The sequence below is a fragment of the Melospiza melodia genome, chromosome 1 (genome assembly GCF_035770615.1).
Source record: "Melospiza melodia melodia isolate bMelMel2 chromosome 1, bMelMel2.pri, whole genome shotgun sequence".
NCBI classification, from domain to species: Eukaryota; Metazoa; Chordata; class Aves; order Passeriformes; family Passerellidae; genus Melospiza; species Melospiza melodia.
In genome coordinates this window covers 97,945,100-97,970,321 of record NC_086194.1, presented here as the reverse complement: position 1 = coordinate 97,970,321, position 25,222 = coordinate 97,945,100, and the positions used below count along the sequence as shown (strand labels likewise).

Sequence of the window (25,222 nt, the reverse complement as noted above, 5' to 3'; positions counted from 1 at the left end):
GTGAAACGCTGTCTCTCAGGAAAGTCTCTGAGAGACAGCCACTGATGGTTTGAATTTCATGCAGAAGTCAGCTTCCTGCTCCAGCTCATATTCCTATCTTTTAGCACACTGCTCACCTTGAACACAGGAAATTTGAAACTCTTCATTTGAATGAAACAAATGTCTTGTTATTTCTAGACACTCATCATTTCTAGCTGGCAGTTTCTCTCTGCATGTGTTAATCAGCGATCAGTTTTCCAGCTAATTCTGCCAGTCAGTGTAGGCTAAGAACAGGCCACACCCTTCAAGGCATAATTCAGAATTCAAAGCAAAATAAAGATTTGTCTTTTCACGACTTTATGAATTTCTTCACAGGATTATGACTGTCCAAAATCATTTCAGGTAGATGTGTTGATGGCAGAACTATATTTTATTATATCTGAGTTGCTTGTTATTCAAAGGGATTAAAATTCAGATGCTGATAAGCAATAAAGGGCAGTCAGTGTTACATGAGAAACACTTCTATTTTCCCCGACAAGCTAGCTACAGCTACAGCTACTTCTCTAAACCTATGCCTACTTTTTTACCTACCAGCTAAAGAATGATATTCTACTTACATACTATCTTATTTTCCCCTACATATTATACACTAAAGCAAATAAACCCAAGATTGATAAATTTATGCCTGTTTAGGGAGTTGCATGACCCTATCAAAAAGACTATACTCTAGAAATGTTCCAATATGAAGGCTGACTCTAAAACCATAAAAGACTGTACATGTTTGAGACATTCTGAAGTCAGTAAAAATTCTAGAAACGTAAAGATGATGTTCTGGTATGAAAAAATCTGTTTTTCATTGTCAATAAGTTGATCTGAGGCATTTCCTCTCTCAGCTCTCAGGGAGGGATGGAGGTGGCTCTGGTTCATGTGGGATTCTGACCACTATCCTAAGCTGGATTTTTCTAGTCAGAAGAGCTGTCAGAACATTTTACCAGTTCCTGCTTGAGGACATGGACATGCTTGTTACTGGGAGACCTAGGACACATAATTTGACAAGAATCAAAACTAATTTGAGGCCTCAGGGGACAAAATAGCAAGAGACCTCTCACCTCAACACTGTAAAGAAAGGTTTTATAATATTTTCTTACTCTGAAATCAGGTGAAGAATTAGTGAAGAAATTGAAGAAAAATTCCCATCTCTCTCCAGCCATTCAAAATAGGGTGCCCTTCTTCTGTCTCAGTTTAACATCAGTTTTAGAGAGAACACTGGAAGATTATGAAGTTGTTGTGCTTTGAGGTCTTCTTTGAGAAGGGCAGATTTCTGCCTTTGCCTTCACCAGTGCAGGCCTGACAGGATCTGGAAAATCTCATATATTCTCCCCCAGGCATATGAAGGAGGGATTATCCCTCTACACGATGGCACTGATCTCAGCGAGCTGCCCTAAGTACAGCCAAGAGAGAGTCATGGACTCATTTAATCATAGCCTGGGTGGGAAGGGATCTTGGATGTCGTCCAGTTCCGACCTCTGTGACATGGGCAGTGAGACCTTCTCCCAGACCAGATTGCTCAGAGCCTCATCCAACCAGACCTTTGCAATTCCAGGTATGTGGCACCCACAACTTCTCTGGTAAACCTTTTTCAATGTCTTACTACCCTGACAGTGGAGAGTTTTTTGCTAATATCTAAGCTCTTTCAGTTTGAAGCCATTGCCTCTTGTCCTGTCACTGCATGCTTTTGTAAATAGTCCCTCCCTATCTTTCGTGTAGGCTCCCTTCAGGTACTGGGAAGCTGCAATTATGTCACCCCAAGCAGTGTAACAGTCCACCCATTCCATCCATCTCATCACAGTTTAGAGAAAATTATGTTGTGGGGGACTGTTTTAAAGGCTTTACAGAAGTCCAAATAAATGTCATCTGTAACCCTTCCCTTGTCCACTTGTCCTTAGGGAAGCCATGCTGGCTGTACAAAGGACAGCAGGAAAAAAACTGATTTTATTCCTCTTATATGACATTCAAAGAGCAAGTAAGGCAAATTAAAAAAACTAGGAGAAGGGACTTCTGTATTTTCCAGAAGGGGAGCAGCCTTATCCCTTCTCTCTGTTGAGAGCATAGAGACTGAATTGATCTCAGAGAAGAGGGGAGGTGGGAGGGAACCTTAAAAATATAATTTAATTTTCAGCCCCTCCCTTAGATCCTTTCATGAAGTTGTCTTGCACATCCCTTCAATTTGAATCACAAGTTGAGGTTTTATTCTACCTCTAGCAAATTTAAACTTTATATTAGAAAAGATTTTTTCCCAATATTTTACATCTTTAAGACTTTGAGAAATAATAATGGGAAAGCATAAAACTTATTGGTTATGTTCTTTCATCTACGTATAAGCATGCCTCTTAAAATACTGTTTGCTGAAAATTAAGATTACTTTCCAAAGGCTGATGACAAAAATTCACCTTCAGATGAATCTAAAAGATGACTATCTTTTACAATCAATACAGCAAAAGTTGAAATAAGTTTCTCTACCGAATACCGGAATTGTAGACAAAAATCCTATACCATATTAATTGTTATAATCATATGCACCTGTAATTCATTCATTTTTTAGTATTCTTCCTGAAAGAAGGAAAGAGAAGTTTGTCAATTTAAATCAAAGTAGGAGAAGGGAACTAGGAACTTATTGGAGCCTCTACATACCAGGTGTGGTGTTGGAAAGTTTTTGCACTCATTAGTATATACATGTATTATAGCCATTATGATATATCATCCATTTTAAGGCAACAACATAAGACCGTTAGAAAAGTGGGAAGCAGGATCATAGCTGAGATTGTACTCTTATTCTTCACCAACCTAGCACAACATTAAAAGTCAATTTTTAGGATAAAGAAATTGCAAATATTAAAATTAATTTTTAGTACAAAATTTTAAAAAGGAAAAAAAGAAAACCAAAACCAAAGCAACAGTTTGTTTGGTTTTTTTTTCTGACTTCTGTTTTCTATAGCTGATCAATCTTTGTGAATAAAATACATTATAGCAAGACATACTACAACCTGATTAAGGTCCAGCAGAAAATTTACTTGAATTCCAAATTATTAATATAATAAATCAGCCTTCCAAGAACAGAAAAAAAAATAAAATATAAAGCTGTTTTTAGCCAAGCAATTGTAGACCTTCTGAAAAGGGAAGATGCTTATCTTTCTTATTTTTTGACGCTGCTGTCACAGGCAGAGTCCTGATCAGGACCTGTACCCCATTCACCAGAAATTTTCTGTTAGATATCAGGAAAAGAAAAAATCATCCCAGAAATGCAAACAACCTAAGTTAAACATAATAAGTGGGCATAAATAATTACTGGAGGGTGCAGAGGTCTTATCGTTAATGCTCAAAACAGTTATTTATCCCCTGTATCACTACATGACAAAGGAGCACTCAAAGGAGTGATCTGATGTTACTGTATTTCTGTAATGGGATGTCTTCTCAAACACTACTCTTAAGTGTATAAGGTTAGCAAAAGCAAAGGCTTTCAGTTCTTCATAGTACATTACCAAACCAGGAAGTTATTCTGGGGGAACTGGTCTATGTCATGGAACTACTTTCCCTATTACATCAGAGTTGCAGAAAGTGTTATGGTCTTAAAAGTACATCTGAGCTCTTTTCTGAATCACTGCCTTGGAGGTGGCTTGGGGAACAGCTACAGCATCACGTTCCCAAAAAACATCCCACTGGCAGCAGACCAGGGGCAGTTGGGAAGCTCCAAGGATCATGTGGAGGATGAGCTGTGCCTGGGCGGACCCACCACCCAAGGATCACCACCTACAGGAGGATGTCAGGGTGTCAGGAGGCGCTGCCCTGCCCTGAGGCAGCACTCACAGCCAGGTGCCTTGCCAATTAAAAGCTGTTTGCACTCCTAATCACCACACAGGTTTTCTGTGTGTGATTACAGAAAGAAAAAAAGATAATTTCTAAGTAGATATACAGGGATTTAAAATGAATAATGGACTAAGAAAATATTGTAATTAGAGCATCTAATAGTCATGCTTTCTTCTGCATTGTGTGGGAAGATACTTTTCAAGATCCACTTGCACATCAGATATTATTATAAGACGTGACTTAACGCTGACCTTTTCAAGCAACAAAAGATATGAGTATGGAGGCAGAATACTTGACACAAAGCAATGAAAGGGGATTAGTTTTTCATAAATGTTCCAGCAGGGCAGTAATACCTGTGAATGCACGACAAATAAAGATATTTTCTGTTGATTTAGACAATAATTTTTAGGTAAATTTTTAAGTAATTTTCAAACTACTCAAAACCCCTTTATATTTAAAATTAATACATGATGAAGTTTTACTATATTTATTTCTTATGCTTTCTATTATATCTTGCTTTTCATATTTCAGTAGAATAATAATCTTATTCTAAAACAGAGCATTTTAAAAAGTTTCCCTGAAAATACATTTCTATATTTTTAAAGAAAAACACCATCAATCAGCTTGAAAAGAAAAATCCTTTTGAACAGTCCAAATGGCCAGTCAGGTATTGAATAAAAAGACCCCATCGCTATTAGCTACATTTGTTATTACAGTTCTGCTGGGGTTTATAGACTGAAACACTAGTACAAGCACGGGCAAAAAGTCAGTGCCTTCTGAAGACTGCTCAGCTCAGGAACAAGATGGAATCACTGAGATGAAATCGCAGTGAGGAAATAAGGACAAAACCCACTTTGTCTCCCTCTACTGATAGCAGTAGATGATGCTATTTATTTTTGTTCTCAGTTCAAATAACCTAAAAAGACTTCAGCACTATTAATTACCTTAACCACGCTTCCAACCATTATTCTGTATACAAGAATTGTTCCTGCCGTCAAATTAAACTGTTACTTAATTAGGCAGTGAACAAATCAGAGCACTGTATCTCCTTCAGCAGCTGAAGAGCAAAGTGAGATGGTTTCAACTGTGTGTGCCTAAATGCTTCATCAATCTCAAACATGGCAGCGAGTGTCCTCATAAAGTGGAAAGGATGCACAAGCGGATTAGGAAAGACTGATAAGCAAATCGCTCCGTATCTTGCCCTGTAGCCTCACAGTATTTGGAGATGTATCCGAGCAACTTGGATAAGAAGTGCTGTTCTGTTACTCCCCCGCTACACAGAGATCAGCAGGTCAAGTCCTAGCTCTGTCTATCTTCCCTGGAGATAGTGGTCTCTGCTTTCTACGAAAAGCCCTTGCCAAACCCCACCAACATGTGACTGAGCGAGAACTGGCTCCCTTCGTATCTTCATGGTTTGGTATACTATGTTAGCACTATATATTTTTCTCCACTGAGACATAAAGATATGGAAGAAACAACTCAAAAATATATGTCAATTGAGGTAAAAACATGATTGACAAAAGTAAGAACAATTTTTTTTCCCCTCAATTATATGAATAATATGGATACTTAATATTCTGTCCTCAATTACTGGTTACAAATCCAAGTTGGGGGAAAAAAAGGCAAATACAAAAAGCTAAATATTTGAAAATATTTTTCCTTCTGATCCCTCTACCTCCAGATAACTGCCTGTTTCACCCAGAAATTCTACTTCTGGCCTCCCCAGGCTTTGTACACACTGCTGCTGCTTCCCTTTTGTCAGATTTATCTCTTTCTAGACAAAATTGTTATGGGCAACAGACAGCTGAATTATGGACCAGTTAGTGAAATATGCACTTGCCCTTCCTCCTCCAAATTTCCATGACAATAATGGGTCTGACTGTGTTAATAGCTTCAGAATCACAATATTAGAGCTACAGGAATTTGGCAGCTATTTTTAGCAAAATTTAATTATGCATGTTACAATTTAGGCACAAATACCATAGTGGAAATTTTTCAAAGGCAATAACTTGCCACTAAGAAATTGCATATATTGATTCTCTGACACAAAACATTTTGAATTTTAGACTATTATGACAAAAGAACCATAAAAATTGGATGTCTTCATTGCTATGGAAAGATTGTTTCACCTTACTAAGACTATTACACATACCCAGCAGATTTCAACTCAGTCAGGAGACTAAATCTTCCTTACTAGCTGAAGAAAAACTGCTTTCCAAGGATATAATAAAATGATTTTTACAAAGGCTTCATTATTATGTCATGGAAAGGAAAAGCATCAAAAATCTTTTTGCAGATATTTTTTGGAGACCTTTTAGAGCCACTGCCACCTTTGACACATAAAGTTCTTATATTGTTCCACAAAATTCATTATTGCACATATTTAATTCTTTTGACGCTCTACTGAAGCTGAAGCATGTTACAAAATATTGGGCTCACCCTCAACCAACGTTTTGCAAAAACAATCCTACTTGTCTCTAAAAGGAAGATGTATTTAAACCTATTGCTGTCTTGCACAAGCACCTGGGCCAACTGGAGTGCAGCAAGTGCGCAGAGGGCCAGTGCAATTTTGACAGCAGGGGGAAAACCGTGCTATGAAATTCTAAAGATTTACAGTAGGACACCCCTGGAAAATCAGGCCTTTGCTCAGACCAATGATGGGAATAATAGTGCAAATGAAATAAAGGCTGAAGGTTATGTTAGTAAATCTTATCTATACAGACTTATCATGATACTGTTCCAACCTATGTTTTCCATTATGTACTAAAATAAACCATCTTCCTACATTCCAGATCTCATTGACCATTAAGCTTTTGAAATTCAATATCACAACTGAATAATTAATTCCTATAATTTGGATTTACTATACCTCACTAAACTGTTTGCAGCATCAGGATCATGTGCTGTTACTGTGCCAACAGGAGTCCCAATCTTTGCATTTTCATAAACTTCCATGACATAGGAAGGCATGGTGAAGAGAGGGGGTTCATCCACATCACCAACGATGACCTTCAACATTGTTACATCTTTGAATGGTCCCAGGTGCGAAAAGCGAAAATCCAGGTGAGTATTTGCTCCTTCTATATTAAGTGTATATGATTTCTTTTTTTCATAGTTGAGTGGCTGTTGGAAGAAAAAATAAATTCTCAGAGACGTTCTGCTCTCCAGTTTAGCCTGCTAGCAACTTAACAACATCTTTTCTGTTTAACTTAAACATTTCTTCGTGTCACTGGAAAGGGATGATATTCTCGGATGCTCTGGCAGCCACTGTCATACCTCGTATATAGAAGGATATAAATGAAGCAGGATGGTTTCAATTTTTCTCTGCAACAGAATATTGAAAAAGATACTAGTTTTGGAAATAGCCCATGGTTTAGGATGAGTCTCAGATTCTACTTTTCTGATAATGTACTGTCTGAATTTTGTCACCTTTTGGTTTTAATCAGTAAATCCTAGGCCCTGAAAAAGGTAGAGACTGATGTATCCTGAATTAAAATAACTTCATGTCTTAAATAAAAAATGGTCATAGACAGTGACAGGGACGACATTAAAATTCTTTTGGGCATCTCTTTTATTCTCAACTGAATAAAAGCAACTTCTTACAGGAAAACACTTTCTCAATGTAAGAGAGCAGATGTAGACTATTTCCAACAGTTTCCAAACACAGTCATATCATTAAAGAAGTTGCATATGCACATATTTATTTTTAGGACGAGAGTTTTTATTTCCTCTATGGCATGGCAGAATTCCACTGATACCAGTATCATTCTGGCTTTTCACTGTCAGTGTGAATTTTATAGATGAAATTTACAATAAATTTGACTGATGGTGTACAAGAAAAATTTATCAGAATTTATATACACTTTATATATTTGTTTGATTTCTCCTTTGTATAGTTAAGGACAATTAAGTCATTCTCTAAACTCTATCAGTATAAGGCTTTTGTGACCCTCTTATTCTCTGTTTCCCTTTCCTGAATGTAAAAATAAAAAGTTCTAAAGGCATGGAAATTAACCGTAGCCTGGTAAATCTATTACTACGCAAGAAAAAACAGCTAAGTATCCTTCTCTAGTCAATTAATATAGAAATATACGTTTAATAAATTCTAACTCTGATGTCCATTAATTTATGGTGGTTTTGTTATGAGTAGCCAAATATTGACTAGTGATTTTCATTTCTCTGCAGCATGCATATTCTAAGAATAAACAGGTTTAAAAAGGACTGCAACATTTATCTTTGATGTCTTTTTGGAAAACTCAGTTTATATTGACAACTGAATTAACTTGTACAGGAAGATTCATTTATCTCAGAAAACACGTGAGAGAAGACTAAAAGACACAAAGTCTTGTAGTAACACAAACTCTTTATTTTATCTAGTTCCTTGATCAAACAATAACATTTTTTAAAGGGAAAAATCTATTCAGATAATCAGAAAAAGCTGACATTTTAAATATAGTCAGACTAGATTTTTGCTCTCATTTGCTTTTTTTTCTTCCTATAACATCTCAATCATTAGCTGTAGATATAAGATGAAAGACAGACTTTTCTTGTGTCTCTAAATATGCAAAACATTTCTGTATTTACCTAAAATTATCCTTGAAGATCATTGTCTTCCCCAGAGAGAAAGCAAAACATTTATATTTTAGATTAATTAAAGATAATTTTTGTACATGTTTTCTATTTGCCCAATTAATAACATCCTTTCATTACAATTAGCAACATAACTTCAGTAGGTAGCCATCGGCTATTATGATTTTTATGCCAAACTGAAAATGCCAAATGTAGCTCAAGTGACCACTTACAAGGCTAACTGGAATATGCTGCCCTGCACTATACTGCAGTTCGAGTTTCTAATATGAGACTCCCAAAAGAAATCTCATATTAGGGTAACTGCAACTCCCAAAAAGAGTTACAGAATTTTATTGGAAATAACTGTTTCTTGAACATTTCCAATTTCATTACACAAAATTGAAGAGGCATGGGCTGTTAGACACTTTGTCTGGGAAACCTGAATGATACTTGCTGACTTGAGGTCAGGAAAGTTCTAACACAAGTTTCTGAAAATCATGACAAAGGGGGGGGCATGATGACCATTCTTTTTTTGAAGGATACAGAGAATAGTAGCTTTTACTGGGCTATTTTGTTTGGGTTTCCTCCAGTTTCTTACTCAAATGAGGAAATGCATGAGGTAAAGTGGAAATACTTCATGACAGTTTGTAATCAACCCTTTCTGGGAGGATTTTTGAGACTGAAGAATGGCTCCACAGGTTTGTCAGTAAGAAAGATAATGAAAGTACTGGATGTTTTGGGTCAGCCCAGAATGAGACTAAAAAAGATTCTAACACTCCCAGCCCTTGCATACAAGTAGAGGCACTGAAAAATTTTATTTATCCATCAGAATCTTACATAAGGAAATCTTTAATATTTGGATGACGATTTCATGTCATTAGACACAATAATATATTTACTTCTGGCTTTTCTGATGTGCCTACTGTAAATTCTTCTGGAGAAGTACTAGAAGATAAGTCATTCTATTTTACTGTTATAGAAGGCACTGGTATCTGATATGCAAAACCAAAACACTTCTGTCCTCAGTTAAGATTATTTATTTATGGTGGGGTCTCAAAAAATTCAGTTTGAAACCCAATCTAAATTGAAAGCAATTACAGCACACAGCATATAATATACTTATTTAACTGCATACAAGATCTGAGTAAAAAAAAAGAAAATAAAGTAAAAAAAAAAACAAGGTCAATTTTTAATACTGTACAAAGGGATAAGGGATCCAAGGAAATAACAGAGCTATTATACACAAATTTATGTATCTTTCAAGTGCCAAAGTTCCAAAGTTCTGCTCAACAGGAATATAGCATTTCATAAGCAAAACTTACCTCCTCTTGATGTAAAAAATGACCTAAATTATTGTCATGTGTATGTAAAAGAACATATGCTTTTGTCATATTCTAAATATTAGTGAAAAAATTTTTGAAGCTACTTTGCCAAAACTAATAAGAAATGCGATTTAACAAAGTTTTCTATGTCTTTTATTTTGTTGGAAATTCTTCCTTTCTGCTTCATGTTTTGTATATTAGTAAATGTTGTAGTTAATGAACAGCACCCATGGTAAGGGTATAATGCTTATTTTAAAGAATAAATACCAGATTATGTTTTTAGCTATAACAAGGCTATCATGAAATTAATTCAGCGGTATAAAAATGACAGTTTACTTATATGTGGTTGTAAAAGGTGGGTATTACATAACCTTCACAAAAGACACTGAGTTAAAGGTTTTTAAGATACTGAAACAGATCTTTTAAATATTTATGAATTATAAAAATAATATTTCCTTGAGTTAGAAACTATTTTTGATATCTTAAATACATATATATATATATATATATATATATATATATATATATATATGCGGAAGCAAAAAAATTAAAATAATGCTTTAGATAGTTTCTTATTTATTCTCTTCTTTCATATTTTCTCAGGAATTCATTTATCCAACCATTAATCAAGACCAGAATTCATATTAGTAATTTTGAACATATACTCACTTTTAATTTTTAGGGTGTATGGTTACATATAATTTATATCTACAAGACTCAATAACAACAAACCCACATAAGAACTCTCAGCTGACTGGGACAAATATAGGAACTACATATAAATGATAACCCTGCAATAGCTTGCCAAGTAACATTTTAAGTCTTTAGCACAATACTGGATCATTTAGATACCAACTGGAAAGTAAATCATAGAATAACAGTCTATGAAAACTAAATTACACATTCATTGCCACCAAAAAAAATTCTATGGCAGGATTTAAGCAGGCTGGGGACAAAAGTAGAATTTTCACCCAGATTTTACATCTTCTATGGCTTACCTTCTTCAGAGAGAGAATTCCTTCCCTGGTTTCTTTGTCAGTAGATATGGAGAATACCCCAGCGCCATCACCATTTATGATCGTGTACTTCATGTCTGCATTTGAACCAGTGTCTGCATCATTTGCTTTGATTTTGCCAACTGCCGATCCAACTTGAGCCGACTCAGGAACATACAGTTGATAATGTTCTGAGGGGGGAAAAAAACCAACATAATAGCTTGGACATTTTCTAGTCAAACTAAATTAGAGAACCATTGCCTACTTGATAGATGTCTGACTCTGGATGAGTATTTATGTATTTCATAAAGTGACAAATAAACCTATGAATTTATTTAGAAACCTGCAGGAATTCAAAAGTGAATTATATTTTACTTGGGATGCCTTCATTCCCTACTCAAGATTCAAATTACCTAATGTAGGATTTTAGTTTTCACAGTTATTGCTGGACATTGCATAATACAGAAGTCACTTCATAATGGTATTTTTACAAGTTTATATTCTGCATAATCAAAATATATTTATTTAACCAACTTATAATTAAATGCATGGTCAAGTGAGTAATTTTGAATTGAAAAATATGTTGCATTTTTCCCAAAATCCAAATATTTTTGCAACATTGCATCAAAATTTTCAACACATGATTTTTAGTAAAGAAAAATATAATAAATCTTAATTTTTTAGCATTTGCACAAAAATGTCCACTGTCATCCACAATAAATTAAAATAAACACAATGGGTACAAAGAAGTACTACACATTTATGCCCAGAGACATTTTTCTTTACAACTCTTGCTCCTTTCAGTGTTTTTGCAACATGCTAGGTTAATAATTAGCAAGTGAAATATTTTTTGAAAGATAATTTTCTTAACTGTCTCTATGCTTTTGTGTGAAGTTTTCTAAAAGGTACAAAGTTTTCTGCTGGACAAGAAGCTTCCACATGGAAATAAAAGTGGCAAAGAGACATGTCATTGTGTAAACCTCAATCTCCATCTGCAACTAGGCCAGAAAAACAGCTTCAAGAAGATTTCTCCAATAATGCTACTCTTATAGTACAGTAGGGATGATGAAATCTACCAGACCTGAAAAGAATAATTCACATTCAATAGAAGGTGTGCACATACCAGCAACATACTAATTTCCCATCTAAAATAACCCAATCCAAATGCCTCCCTAACAGTCTGCAGAGTTTACATCACAGCCCAAACACCAACACAGGAAAAAAGAAAAATAACTTCTGTCATTACAGATCTTCTGAAACTCTACCGGGTTCCCTTCATGTTCTTTGAAGGCATTCTGTGGCCGCCAGTGCAATAGTGCAAAGCTGAGTGGCAGGACAGTGGATCAGCAGATTTGAAAGGGGACATATAAAAGTTAACATATTGTTAACTGCTTACTGGGTTGAAGCCAGGTAGCATGACTGCAGAGGTGCCCTTGTTAAGCATGTATAAAAAGAAAGGCAAAATTTAAATTGAATTCAGAGATTAAACCTGAGGTGTGGCAGAAACCCACTACTGGTTGGGTGGATTGAAGAAATTATCAACCTACAGAAGTGGCAATTGGAAAAGGAATAGATATCATCAGTAAAATATAAATGCCTTTATCATCATCTGCCAGAAAACTGAAGATTAATTATACATTTATATAATTTCTTGCACAACAGCTCCTAAACCTATTTGTTGTTTTGAATTAATTTTTTCATACTAGTCCATAGGACTAGTAAACAACTAGTCGTGTGACAAGTGCACTGATCTTTATTAGTCTAAAGGAAAGGAGATTCCATAGAAAAATAAAAAAAATAGTCATTATTCATTTGGAAATCTAAAGAAACATAAGAAATGTCCAACAGAACAAGAGAAAAATTAGAACTTAACATGTAAAAAATAAAAATATCAACACTGATGTAACAGGACAATTACTTAATTCAATAAAAACTCATAGTTATTCTTTTGATGCAATTCTTTGATATGCATGTAAAAGCCACCTACACAAATTTCCAAATAAATGCCCTGCAAAATTTAGTGCTTACAGATGATGTCAACTGACACTTTCGTATTGCTGGTTGCTTTATTTCATACATAAAATTATAATAATGGGATGAGATTAATTAAAAAATTTACTTAGTGTTAAAATAAATGCAAAATATGTTTTTTTGACATTTTTGCTCTTCCAAAAAGGAAGAGGTTAAGAATATAAGAATATTAAGAATATTAAGAATATGTTACAAAATCAAGTCACATCAGGAACTGGACATGCTATAATTCATATGATAGGGTGAACTACTTGGAGACTTTCAAATAGTTAAGCTTGTTCAAATGTATTTATCTGCATGACACTATGCTCTGCTTTATAATCACACTCCAAGTGTTAGCCATCTGTTTCAGAAATTTGTTTTACTGATACCTGCTTCAAAGTTTCTGAAATACTAAAACTTCAAGCAAAATGAATATTCTAAATGACTCATGAATTATGTCAGTTTTTGTAGAACTGTAGAAATGTTAAAGAAAAATGTAAACAGAATTAAAAGAAAGCTGTTGAAAAAAGAAAAAAACCTCTTAGGTCAGAAATGTCTCCCAACAGGTGTTTAACCACTGTTTCATAGAGACAGGCTGACAATATCTCATAGAGACAAATAGATAAATACAAAAAAAAATATTATCTAAAAAGACCAAACATGCAAGAAGATAAAATTAAGCAACATGAAGGTTAAACTATATTACATACTCTTTTTTTAGGCTAGTGGTAAAATTGGAAATGCTAAATACTAAATAGTTATAAACTTTACTGTTAGCAAGAGGAACTGACAAAAGGCTCAATCAAGCACTGAACAGACTTCCCAGAGAAAAGGTCACAGTGCCAAGCTGATTTGAGTCCAAGATGGATTTGACAATGCTCTCAGGCACATGCTGTAACTCCTTGGGCGCTCTCCATTGGGACCTAATGACTCCCATGTGTTCTTTTAAAGTCAGCACAACCTGTGATTCTGATCCTATGAATGTTTCCTTGGGCATTGGATAAAAAAAGTTTGATAGGACACTGTAAAATATGGGATGTGTATACTGTGAATTTACAGTTCTATACTGCAAACTATGAGTCTGTATCAACCCTCTAAAACATTTGATTGGGAAGATAGGAGCCCTGAGGATCGGGTATGATCAGCTTATAGCAAAACCTTTCCACCAAATCTGACCATGTTGAACAGATTTTTCTTATTCTTCCAGAATTGCAGACTTCCAGGAGCTGTTGTGGAGCAGAAATCTTTTGGGGATGGTCTAATTTTTTCTAGAGGAGCTGGCCTGTTTCTTACAGATCAAGAATCTTGGCTGATTCGGTTCTTAGCTTTTATCACATTCATTCACATGCCTTCCCTTTGCTCATGATATGAGGAATTTAATACTCTTTTCCAGGTAATGCACTGTATAGGGTACCACTTTTCAGGACTTTAATCTATGCTAATAGAAATGTTTTCCAAATTCAAGTATATGATCTTAATCTTTCAATAAACTTTAATGGCTTATCTGTCATTATACTACAGAAATAATTTATTTATCTTTAGAACAGTAGACTTTAATTTCAGCCTACAGGCAACCTCCAATGCTGTATCTTACTCTCAGAAAAGAGTGTTGTCTCTGTCTGAACCTCTCAAAAAAGAAGTGCAACAGCATTTAATGAAAATCAATGAATATACTATTGAAATTATTGTATTTATTAATCTGTTCTATTCTGTTGATAATTTTGATTTACTTTTATAGGTTACAATGTCTTCAACAGTAGACATTACCATATTTAATCATGGGAGGGAGAAAAGACAGTACGGAACACCAGCTTGGGAAATAAGTGTTAATCACACTGGAGGGCAGGGCTGCTTCTCAGAGGGACCTGGACATGCTGGAGAAATGTCCTAAAACAACCTCATGACATTCAGAAACAGCACCAGGGGAGGAATCATGCCATTCATCGGTATGCGCTGGGGCCAGCCAGGTGTAAAGCAGTTTTGCAGAAAGGGACCTACAAAGGACCTTTCAAGGCTTTACTAGACAAGACTCTAAGTAAGTGACTTGATCTAACTGAACCTCCTTTAAGCTGGGCTTTGGGTACTTTTTCAAGTCTCACGTGAACCTATGATCCTGTCGTTTACAAAGGTCCGTCTCATGTTTCACTGCCTGACATCTTTGATAAAAACTAAAGCAGAGCTTCAGCTGTGGACTGTGCTCAATCTTCCTTGGTAGCTATCTTTGAGAAAGCTATTCTTCATTCACAAAGCTGCTTGTTTTCATTACCTGTAATAGGCTATTCCGGATTTCTCTCTAGCAACTGCAGTCTTTTTAGCAGCCTATTTGTCACAGTATGTCTTGGACATATGTCACATGATCCTTTACTATGCTTATTTTTAATGTAATAAAACCAATTTTAACCCATCATCATTATAAGTATAGAAACCTTTATGGTTGCAGAAGTTCAGTCAATTTTATATCTACTAATTTTGGTCTGAATATTCTTTTTGGTGACAACTTCTCTTTAAGGAAACTAAACTAAGAAATTTTCAAGAGGTATGTTCGGCTTACTCTTCTTCCCTGCCAAAACCCCCAATGCTATTGCACTTTCTAAATCTATTTGAATTATAAGTAACGTTACTTCTTATTTGCAAATAAGACAATCAAAAACTTCAAAACTCAAACCCTTCAAACTTTTGCTTGCCTTGAAAGTCTGAAGAACATGGAAACCTTCGGTCAGTTTAGGAAAAAAACCCCAAATGTTCTTCTTTGATTCAAGAGAATTCTTTGGCTGAAACAAGACTTATAAATCTCAACGTCTCTGCTTCTTACATCTCAGTGTAAAACAGGAGTTAAGACTGTGATTAAGATTTTAATCAGCGATGAGTTTATGTTCCATGACACTTTGTCTTTAGAGACAATAACTGAAAGTTCTTGAAAACTTTTGACTTCAGAATACTGAACTTTCAGTCTTGGAGAACAAAAATATTCTGTATTCTTGTAAAAATTGTGATGTTTATGCTGCTCATAGCTAAAAGCAGAAATATAAAGAAAACTGAGTTTCTCCAGGATTTTCAGATTTAACTACTTGCCTTTAGGTATTGAATCCCCAAATACATATTTTCTATGCAAATGACGTGGGAAAAGCAACATATGTACTCCATAATAATCACTAATGGGGAATTTAATTGTTGGATGTGATCTGTAGCAGTCTCTAGAGCTTGTGCTCTGTTCAGCATATTTTATGCTATTTAAAAGGGAACCATGGCTGCATCAGGCAGCTTGGATAAAGCAGAGAGCAATAGCAATACCTGTATAAGGGATAAACTCCATTTGGACTGTGTTTATTTTGTTGTTTGCATGCTTGCTTTTCCCTGGCACTAACACAGCTAGGATTGTAATCACACTGGGGTTTAACTTCACAAAGGACATGAAAATTAAGGCTTTCCAAAGAACACTCCTCAAAATGGAGTGGTCCTGCTCCCAGTTCTCTACTCTGAGAGAAAAACAAACAACATTCCCTCATTCCCAAATCCATTACAGTCTTATTCAAAAACCCATAGAAAAACAAACAAACAGGCCAATAAAACCTGCACATTTTTTTTACTGTCTAGAGTGTTTTGAAATTATTTTTATATGTTGATACATGTAATTAATAATGGATCTGGTACACAGAAATCCTTACGAACAATATTCAATAAAATGAAATAACACTCCATGGTACTGTTATGAGTAAAGTTGATGCACCTAGGTGGTGCTAAAACTTAGTATGTAGACCACATATTTATTACATTATTAATTAATAATTAAAAGTCAGATTAATATTTAATCTGACTTTTACATAAATATATTTTCCCCCCATCAAACTTCCTGGAATCTTTAAATTCCATAAAAAATTCTGTCACCAAATTTTATTGTCATTAATTTTCATTAAAAGAGACTTTTACTATAAGATATTCAATACTCTTGAAAAGCATCATATTTAGTTAATTATATTTTATAGTAAAAGCTGATTACAGAAGTCACACTTATTCTGCTCTAGAAAGAGAACATCATGAGATTTCCTATGTGATCAAATGCCATTGAATAACTCATGTCAGATTTCAGTGTCATATGAAATAACTTGGGAGCTTTAACTTCAAATATTATGCAAATATCACAGCATACCATTCTTCTCCAAAAAAAAAAAAAAAAAAAAAAAAAAGCAAAAAGACAATTAAACAAATCACTTTAGATAACATTTTCCAATCTATGGAAGCATACACTCATATGTGTGCATATACTTTTATTTCATACGTCTTAACTCCCTTTTGAACTTAATGAACACATCTCAAGTAATGTATTTCTCATATTTCCAAGGCATCCCATAGATGAATGATTGATTCTAGTGCATTACAGAGATACAGCATCTCTTACAAAGAGAGAAATTTAAAAAAATCACTTAGCAAGGCTTGTCTATTTTACCACTCCCTAAAACAACTTGTTGTCATTTTGTAGCAGTCTTGCTAAGCAGGTGATTTTAAGTACTTCTAGAAAATCAAGCCCAAATATACTTCTCTGTTTAAAATTAACACATTCACCAGGTAATATAGGCACACAACGGCAGCTTTCCCCTGTTACTTTTGCTCCTGGCTGTCACAGTCAGGAGGAAGTTTCTGAAAACTGTCAAAAATAAAAACCTGATACCTGCCCCTCATTCCGTTTCTAATGTAACACTTTAGCCACTTAAAAAAAAAAAAAAATTCAGGGGCCTTGGGATAATTCCCTGTAAAGTCAGAAAATCAGTATTTTCCTGATTACCAACTGTACTCACAAAGGAAATGTAACTTACTAGGCATCCATTATGAAACCTGAGCACTGACTTTGAAACCTCAATCAATTCAACATATATCTACCTTTAAAAAGATGCGAGAAGAAAAATACTTTTCAGCATCACAACTATGTTGTGCAACAAAATGTAAGTCACACAAACAAGAAGTGATGAGCATCAAATAAGGAAAAGATATTAGTCTAATTATAATGAAAAGAATCTTAATATATAAGCAACATTTAAAAGCAGAATAATTTCTGGACTGAAATTCTTCCTAATACTCACTGGATACTGGATCATTGCTGGACTCATCCACATATAGAATCATAGAGTCACAGAATGGCTTTGGTTGGAAGGCAGCTTAAAGACAATCTGTTTTTAACTCCTCCACAATGGACAGGGACAGCTGGGTGCTCAGAGCCCCATCTAACCTGGCCTTGAACACTTCCAGGTATGGGACATCCAAAGCTTTTCTGGGCAACCTGGTCCAGTGCCTTCTGATATCTAGTCTAAACTTACTCTCTTTCCCTTTCAAAAATTCCCCCCTTCTGATATCATTACCTGACTACGTAAAAAGTTACTCTCCATCTTTTTTCTAAGTCCTTCCTATGTACTGGAAGGCTGCAGTGAGGTTTCTCTGGAGCCTTCTCTTTTCCAGGCTGACAGCCTGAGCTCTTTCAGGTTGCCTTCACCAGTGAGGTGTTCCAGACCTCTCTTCACCTTCATGGCCCTCCTCTGGACCACTCTAGCAGGTCCACATCCTTCTTGTACTGAGGACTCCAGATCTGGACACAGCACTTCAAGTGGGGCTTCACAAGAGCAGAGTGCAAGGGGACAATCACCTCCCTTGATCTGCTGGGTGCAAGTCTTTCGATGGAGCCCAGGATGCAGCAGGCTTTCTGGGCTGCAAGTGCCCATCGGCTGTTCATGTCCAACCTTTCACCCACCAGAATCTCTAAGTTCTTCCTCTCAGGGCTACTCTCACTCAGTCTTTCTACTCTGTTTTCATGCCTGGGATTGTCCTGACCCAGGCGCAGACCTTGCACTTGGACTTCTTGAGCTGCATTAGGTTCATATGGCCCCACTTCTCAAGTGTATAAATGGAACAATGAACAGGATCTTGATTGTACTGGTTATGCAAAAAATATAATTTAAAGAGGTACAGTTGATCAGTTGTCAGCCATCTTATGAGAAATCAGTTATCGTGTCCTTATTTAATATCTGAGTTACTGGGGACACAAAACTTTTGCAATCCTTTTAACTCAGTACTCTTCAGCAATCTTTAACCCTTGTCCAGTATCAGGCAAATCTAGCAGAAGGACAGAGACCTAAAACTCATAATGATTCTATAAGCCTCTTATCAGCAACTGGGTGAAAAAAGGAGAAAAACCTGCTAAAAACAATCAGAGAAAATTTTGCTTTCCTCAACACATTGGGCAGGAGCCAAGTTGTAAAAGAGAAGGCAGATAGCCATGGACTCGTCACCAGGTAGGGCAGGACAGGCTGCAGCACATGGCAGTGGAGAGTGAGAGGATGCTGACTTTTCATGACAGGAAATCATGACAGCTGTCATGACAGGAAATAATGAGGACTAGATGTATTACATGGAACTGGGACCACACTGGAGTATGACTTTCAAAAGAAAATGAGTAGAAGATACTTTTACACTAAGTTAACTAATGAGTTATATAAACAAGGCCAGATAGTGGATACCTCAATAGCACTGAACAGAGTTGATGTCTCCTTCTAGGATGTGAGTTTACTTTTTCAGAACTAACAGGAGCGTCTTCATATCACATTCCTATTTAAACATGGCTGTGCACTTTTCATACAATGGCATTGTAAAAAGAGAGGACTAACTAATTATGCATATGCATAATTTCACATTATGTTTACTATTGCCATGAAACTATCAAGCTTCAAAAATCAAGCTTTATAAAAATTGTTTTAAGCCATGAGTTGCATTTAAATTCTGCTTTATCCTAAGGAACTGAGCTATTTGTATCAAAAACCGAAATCTACAAATTAGAGTGTAGACACGGCAACTCTAGATCTTCTACACATTGGCCAGAACATAATCATTAGCACTTGATGTACAAAGCATTTCAATAGAAGCCTTTGCTTAGTGTGATGGTCTTGATGCTATCAGAATCTCTTCATATTAAACAAAACACAGAGAATTTATTCATCTTAAGCAACACCAGAGAGAATTAATGAAAGAAAATATACAGAACATTCTGATGTAGCTCAAGGCTGATAACAGTGCTATTAGAAGATGGAATATCTTCTACCAAATTATGAAATAAATTTATGACTATGAAATTAGGGCCCTCAGTCATCAACCATACAGATCCATCAGTGATGAAATTAACAAGAACTGAGAGATGCAAAAATCTTCCTATGCAGAGCACTGTCTGTCAGCTTACATTGAAGAGGTAATCCATTTATTATTTGACTCCCAAAAGAAAGGACATTTATTATGATGTAAGAAAAACAAACCAGTATTATACAAGAGGCACAGGAAGTAATTGATAAGCAAAAAATATGTGAGGTTTCAGACTATTCTCCTGCTGAATTCACATTCCCCTTCCTACTTTTGAGACATACTACTGTTTTGCAATCAGAATTTTTCAGGTGTGTTTCCTGTACCAGAAATCAGACTGATAAAACTATCCAGTCCCGTTTCATATTATTCCTGCAAGATTTTTTTCATATATGGGAAAACTACTGCTCTTCTGTTAGGACTTTCTTTAAAAGAAAGTCAGGTCTTTCAGAATGAATGCAGAGAAAAACACAATAAACCCTTTCAAGCAGATATATTTATAACCTTTATTTCTAAGTTTTAAGTAGGGATTTTAAGTGTTTCTCTAAGGGGAAAATTCCTGCATATCTTACTGCATTTTGCATGTCCAATGAACACTGATCTACTAAAGCCAGAAAAGTATATCTTTTCAATATATACAACAAAGTATTTTTGTAAATAAAGCAAATAATAACAGCATCAATCAGATGTACTTCCCAGCACGTTCTCAAGTAAGGTACTCATACAGTTAGAATCAGATTCAAAACTCACAAGTATGGTAACGGAGAAAAGGAAACTAACCAAAAGAAAGTCTGTGGTTTAGCTGAGGCTCAGCCTGTCCCAAGGGTTATACACTCGATTTAGGCAGTTTTGGTTAGCACTTCCCTGGAATTCAATTCTGAATGTGACAAGCCTCAGTAAGTCTCATTTAGCATTCCGTCTAATAAGGAAATTGAAGAGAAATTTAACTGAAAATCATGGCACACAAAGGAAAAAGACGAAAAAATAAACAAAGAAGTTATTTCTTTTAGGGTAAGACTCATGTATATAGTTCATGATGGTAAAACGGCGTTTTTAAGATCAACTGGATTTTCATTCTTTATTATTAACATGTATCTACTGCTCATTACAAGGGGTAGTCTTGAAAGGAAGTAAACAAATAATGTCACTCATAACTGTGCATAGGAATCTTCTGTAAGGAAAGAAAGAAATGTTTGTATTCTACAAGAATTGTTTTAGAAATAATATTTTATGTTAAAAAGCATAAATATTAAAATACAATTTAATTCTGTCTGAATAAATTTTCTTTAAATCTGAAATGTTTTGTCATTTTCAATGCTATTAGAATCCTTCAGAATGTATAAATTGTTACATGAACATTTTGTATTTCTTTGATTTCTGAAAATATAATAATACAGATAAATAGACATGGCAATTTACATTTCTGCCTGCCAATCAATTTGCCATCTAAGTCCTTCCATTCAAAATAAAAGAGGCCAGTTCTTGAAACCTAATAGATAGGGACCCATTCCTGCATCCATTGAGTTTGCAGAAAACTTAAGACATTCTTTCTTTTTAATTCAGCTCTTGTTCAAAGATAAGCTTTTCCTTTTGCCTTTCAAATAATTAGGAAGTATTAAATCTAATGATGAATGCAATGAAGAATTTGTGGAACATAATATCAAAAATATTTTACTTAAGGGTATATTTCAAAAGCTTTATGTTTTCAAGTCTTTGTGAGGCACAGAGAAGATGCTCATTTCTGCAACACTCCTAATAAGCCTACTTGCTGTTTAGCCAGATTTTATACAATGTGTATTGCCAGGGAGCTTTGTTTTTCCTTGGAGCCTTGTGATCTCTACTATTGTTTATAAATCTTTTAATTCAAACATCTTAAAGCACTTCCTTGTGGATGTACCTTGACCTACCAGCCCATTATGTTCTACAACAGCTCATGCAACATCTGAGACCAGATTACAACATTCTCGTTGGCCTTGAGCCAATATGCAGAGAAAATGCATTTATGTTCCAGAAGATTTTTACATAAATTGTTGACTAAATTCAGAATTACTACAAGATCCCAGCTACAGTGTCAGATCAATGTGCATCCAATGAGCCGAATAGAAATTAACTTCCTATTAGTGGTTGCATTAGGATATTCTGTTCTGGTATTTACTCTTTATACATTCATGTGATAATATTGTTTGAAATCAATATCAGCAACTCATTTAACTATGATAAAGTCAGGCTCCACCATTGCTTAACTATAATGAGAAACATCTTAGATGTTGACCATTTGAAATGTAATAATTGACCTTAAAAATTTTGTTTGGTATAGAGAAAGCAGAAGAAAAAATTTTGATAGATACATATGGAAGCAGCCAAAGGCATGTTAAATATTTTAATGAATTGCCTTTTGCTGTTATCTACCATAGGAACATCCTAATTACCTCATGGGATCAAAATCACACAATTATCAAAATATGCATTTAACAGGGGCTGGAGAATAACTCACATATGAGAACAGTATACCTTTGTAACCCATCCCAATATTATTCAGCAGTTAGCCTGAAAGAAATCTTTACTAGTTTCAGTATTTTAGCTATGCCATCTCTGTGTTTTATCCAGAAATTCTGGAAAATTAAAAAATATTGGTGACTCCAAATGCTTTCCAAGCTGCCTTTTTGCCGTGAATTTGACTACTAACTGGATTTCACTAATAGCTTCTTACTTCACTGAAAATCAACATGATTTTCAAATCAGTTATATGTTGAAATTGTACATACTCTGAGGAAACCTGGGTGGATTGTCGTTGACATCTGTGAGTGTGATATTTACAGTTGTTGACCCTGACAGCCCTCCGACCTGCCCAGCCATATCTTTGGCTTGAATGACAACGGAATAATGCTCTCTGGCTTCCCTGTCCATATTGTGCAAGGCAGTCCTGATGACTCCTGTGAGGGAAAGAAAACAAACAAACAAACAAAACATCAGAATTAGCTTGTTCAAGCAGGAGCAAAGGCTGGGCATAACTTTTCTTTAAAGGAAAGGTGGAGCTAAATGGTTAGTTGTTTGTGTCATATATATACGTTTATAAAACACAGCTCCAGATGCCTCTAGGCAATGTCTGCTGCATAATATGAAAAAATTGAAACAGTATTTACTGAATGAATTATTATATTATTAAATAATTAATATAACTTATAACTTTCCTGATCCAAAGTTACATTGCCAAAATAACAGTGTTTTCTCATGTAACTCTTCAAATACCTACTTAATAGAAAAACAATGAATTGAAACTCTTACCACAAGGAATAAGACACAAGGTGTTTTCTAACAAAAGGTTATTTCTTAATTAGTATCTCATGTATCTCTTAAAACTATCCAAAAGCTTGATTTTCCTATTTAACAAATCTCAAAAAAAATATTTTTTGGTTTTGGTACATGACAATAATGTAGATTTTTTTAATGTTTGGCTTCATTAATAATTGTAAAGTAAAAGATAATATTTTTATTGTTATTACTATGTTAGAGAGAGAAAACCAAAATTGAATGATCCTAAAATTGCATTATTTTTTATCCATTATCATCAGAATTGCTTTTCACATTTAGTTACCCATACATGTAGAAGCAAAGATTAAAATAAAAGTAGGGAGAGACAACTTGATGGGCACAGCTTCAATTAGGAGACATTTTCCACCTGTGATGATACCTGTAAATTAAACCCGGCTAATTTCTTTGATCACAGACTGACAGAAAAGTCATGGAATTAAGTAAAGACAAAGGTAGGAAACTACTGCATTCTGTGGGCAGACCAGCTGGGAAGAAGCTTTTCAGAAAAGAATCTGGTGTGGGTCTCAGGCTGAAAATGAGCCAGTGATGTGTCCTTGCAGCAAACAAGGCCAGCATCTTGAAATGCATTGTCAGCCAGTCAAAGGAGGGGATCCTTCCCCTCTGCTCAGCAAATCTGGAGTGCTGGGTGCAGTTCTGAGCACACCAGTGCATAAAAGATAGTAACAGACTGGAGTGAGTTTTATAGAAATAAATAAAGAAATATGTAAAATGCTCAATTTATTAACATTACATTTTAATAGAGCTAAAATTTTAGCATAACTTCTATTGAACTCTGAAAGTGAACTCTTGCTTGCAATAAGGATATACCATAACACCATCAGATGTTGCTTCTGGGTAAATTTTAATCATATAATAATTACTAATGCAAAGAATCTTAAGTAGAGCCTTACTCTTCAGGAGAACTTTATGTACAGCACAATTCTCAAACTTTTTTGACTCCCACAGTTTCAGATTATGTAAAAAAGTATTTTCCAGAGCATTATCTTCCTTGTATTTTAAAATTACATTCTTTGCATTTCTTCAATAAAACCATTTAAACATTACTATATACAAAATGGAAAATTTCATGTAGCTTATACCATTGTGTCCATTCACTTCTGAAAGCAAATCGCACAAAAACAAGGAGATCTGTGCACAAAGAATTTTTTTTTAAGCATCCATGAAGTTTTAGAATTATTTTAACACAGTTTTGCACTGTAAGTTACTTTCCATCAGAAGTGTAGATTGGGACAAGCTGGCTAAAAATAGTATACAAGTCTGGTTTAGTTCATCAATGTTTTTTTTCCTCAAAATGATACTGTTTGAAACAGATATTTTTTCAGAAATTGCAACATGATATATTGAAAATAACCACAACTTATACACATTATAAATTTAGAAAAGAAAATTTACAGAGTCACTTAGATAAAAGGAACTGCTATAATTTAAATATGCATTTTCATAAAAATAAATATGGTTTACAAAATCTAGTACTACTGTTGTGAAAATATATTTTACTGATCAATAGGAATATGGGAATGTCTTAGAACTGAAAATGTCCTGCTTTGACTTTTCAAATGAATTGTTTTGGTTTTTTACATTGAAACCAAATGTATCATGCCTATGGATATGCATGTAAGAAATATGGAACTTTTTAAAGAACCTTCCATTTCAACTTGTAACAGACCAAAAGTAACATAGTAAAACACGCCTTCTACGCTATCCTCCCTAGTACTAGCCACTTAATTTAAATAAATAAAAATTACCCTGATTTATGGTTACTTTTCTTTGCTTCAAGGGGTATGAAACTTAATCAAGGCTTGTAGATAGTTAATTAGGATTTATGGGTGACTAATCATTTCATCTCTCTCACTTGCAGAAGATTCCTCTTCTCTGAAAACTGAGAAAATTAAATTGGGGCGGCTTTTAGTTTCAAAACCTTGTATGCAAAGTTTAGAGTAAGAAAACTAGTTTTAAAGTTTTGATGGGCTGCAGGCAGGGAGTGAGAGAAGATTTAGTTTCCTCTTTTTCCTGGGTTTCAGATCCATTTATACA

At 34.9% G+C, this 25,222-nt stretch overlaps 1 protein-coding gene across 7 annotated transcripts in view; it reads right to left on the bottom strand.

The window, feature by feature from the left end:
* Positions 1 to 25,222, bottom strand: part of CDH18 (cadherin 18) — a 495,634-nt gene that overhangs the window by 41,292 nt on the left and 429,120 nt on the right. For all 7 annotated transcript variants that reach the window (XM_063162451.1, XM_063162508.1, XM_063162461.1 and 4 more), the window contains 3 exons: positions 22,621 to 22,788; positions 10,733 to 10,920; positions 6,713 to 6,966 (listed from right to left, as the gene is read on the bottom strand). In XM_063162451.1, the coding sequence (XP_063018521.1) occupies positions 6,713 to 6,966; positions 10,733 to 10,920; positions 22,621 to 22,788 (610 nt within the window). The remainder of the gene's footprint in view (positions 1 to 6,712; positions 6,967 to 10,732; positions 10,921 to 22,620; positions 22,789 to 25,222) is intronic.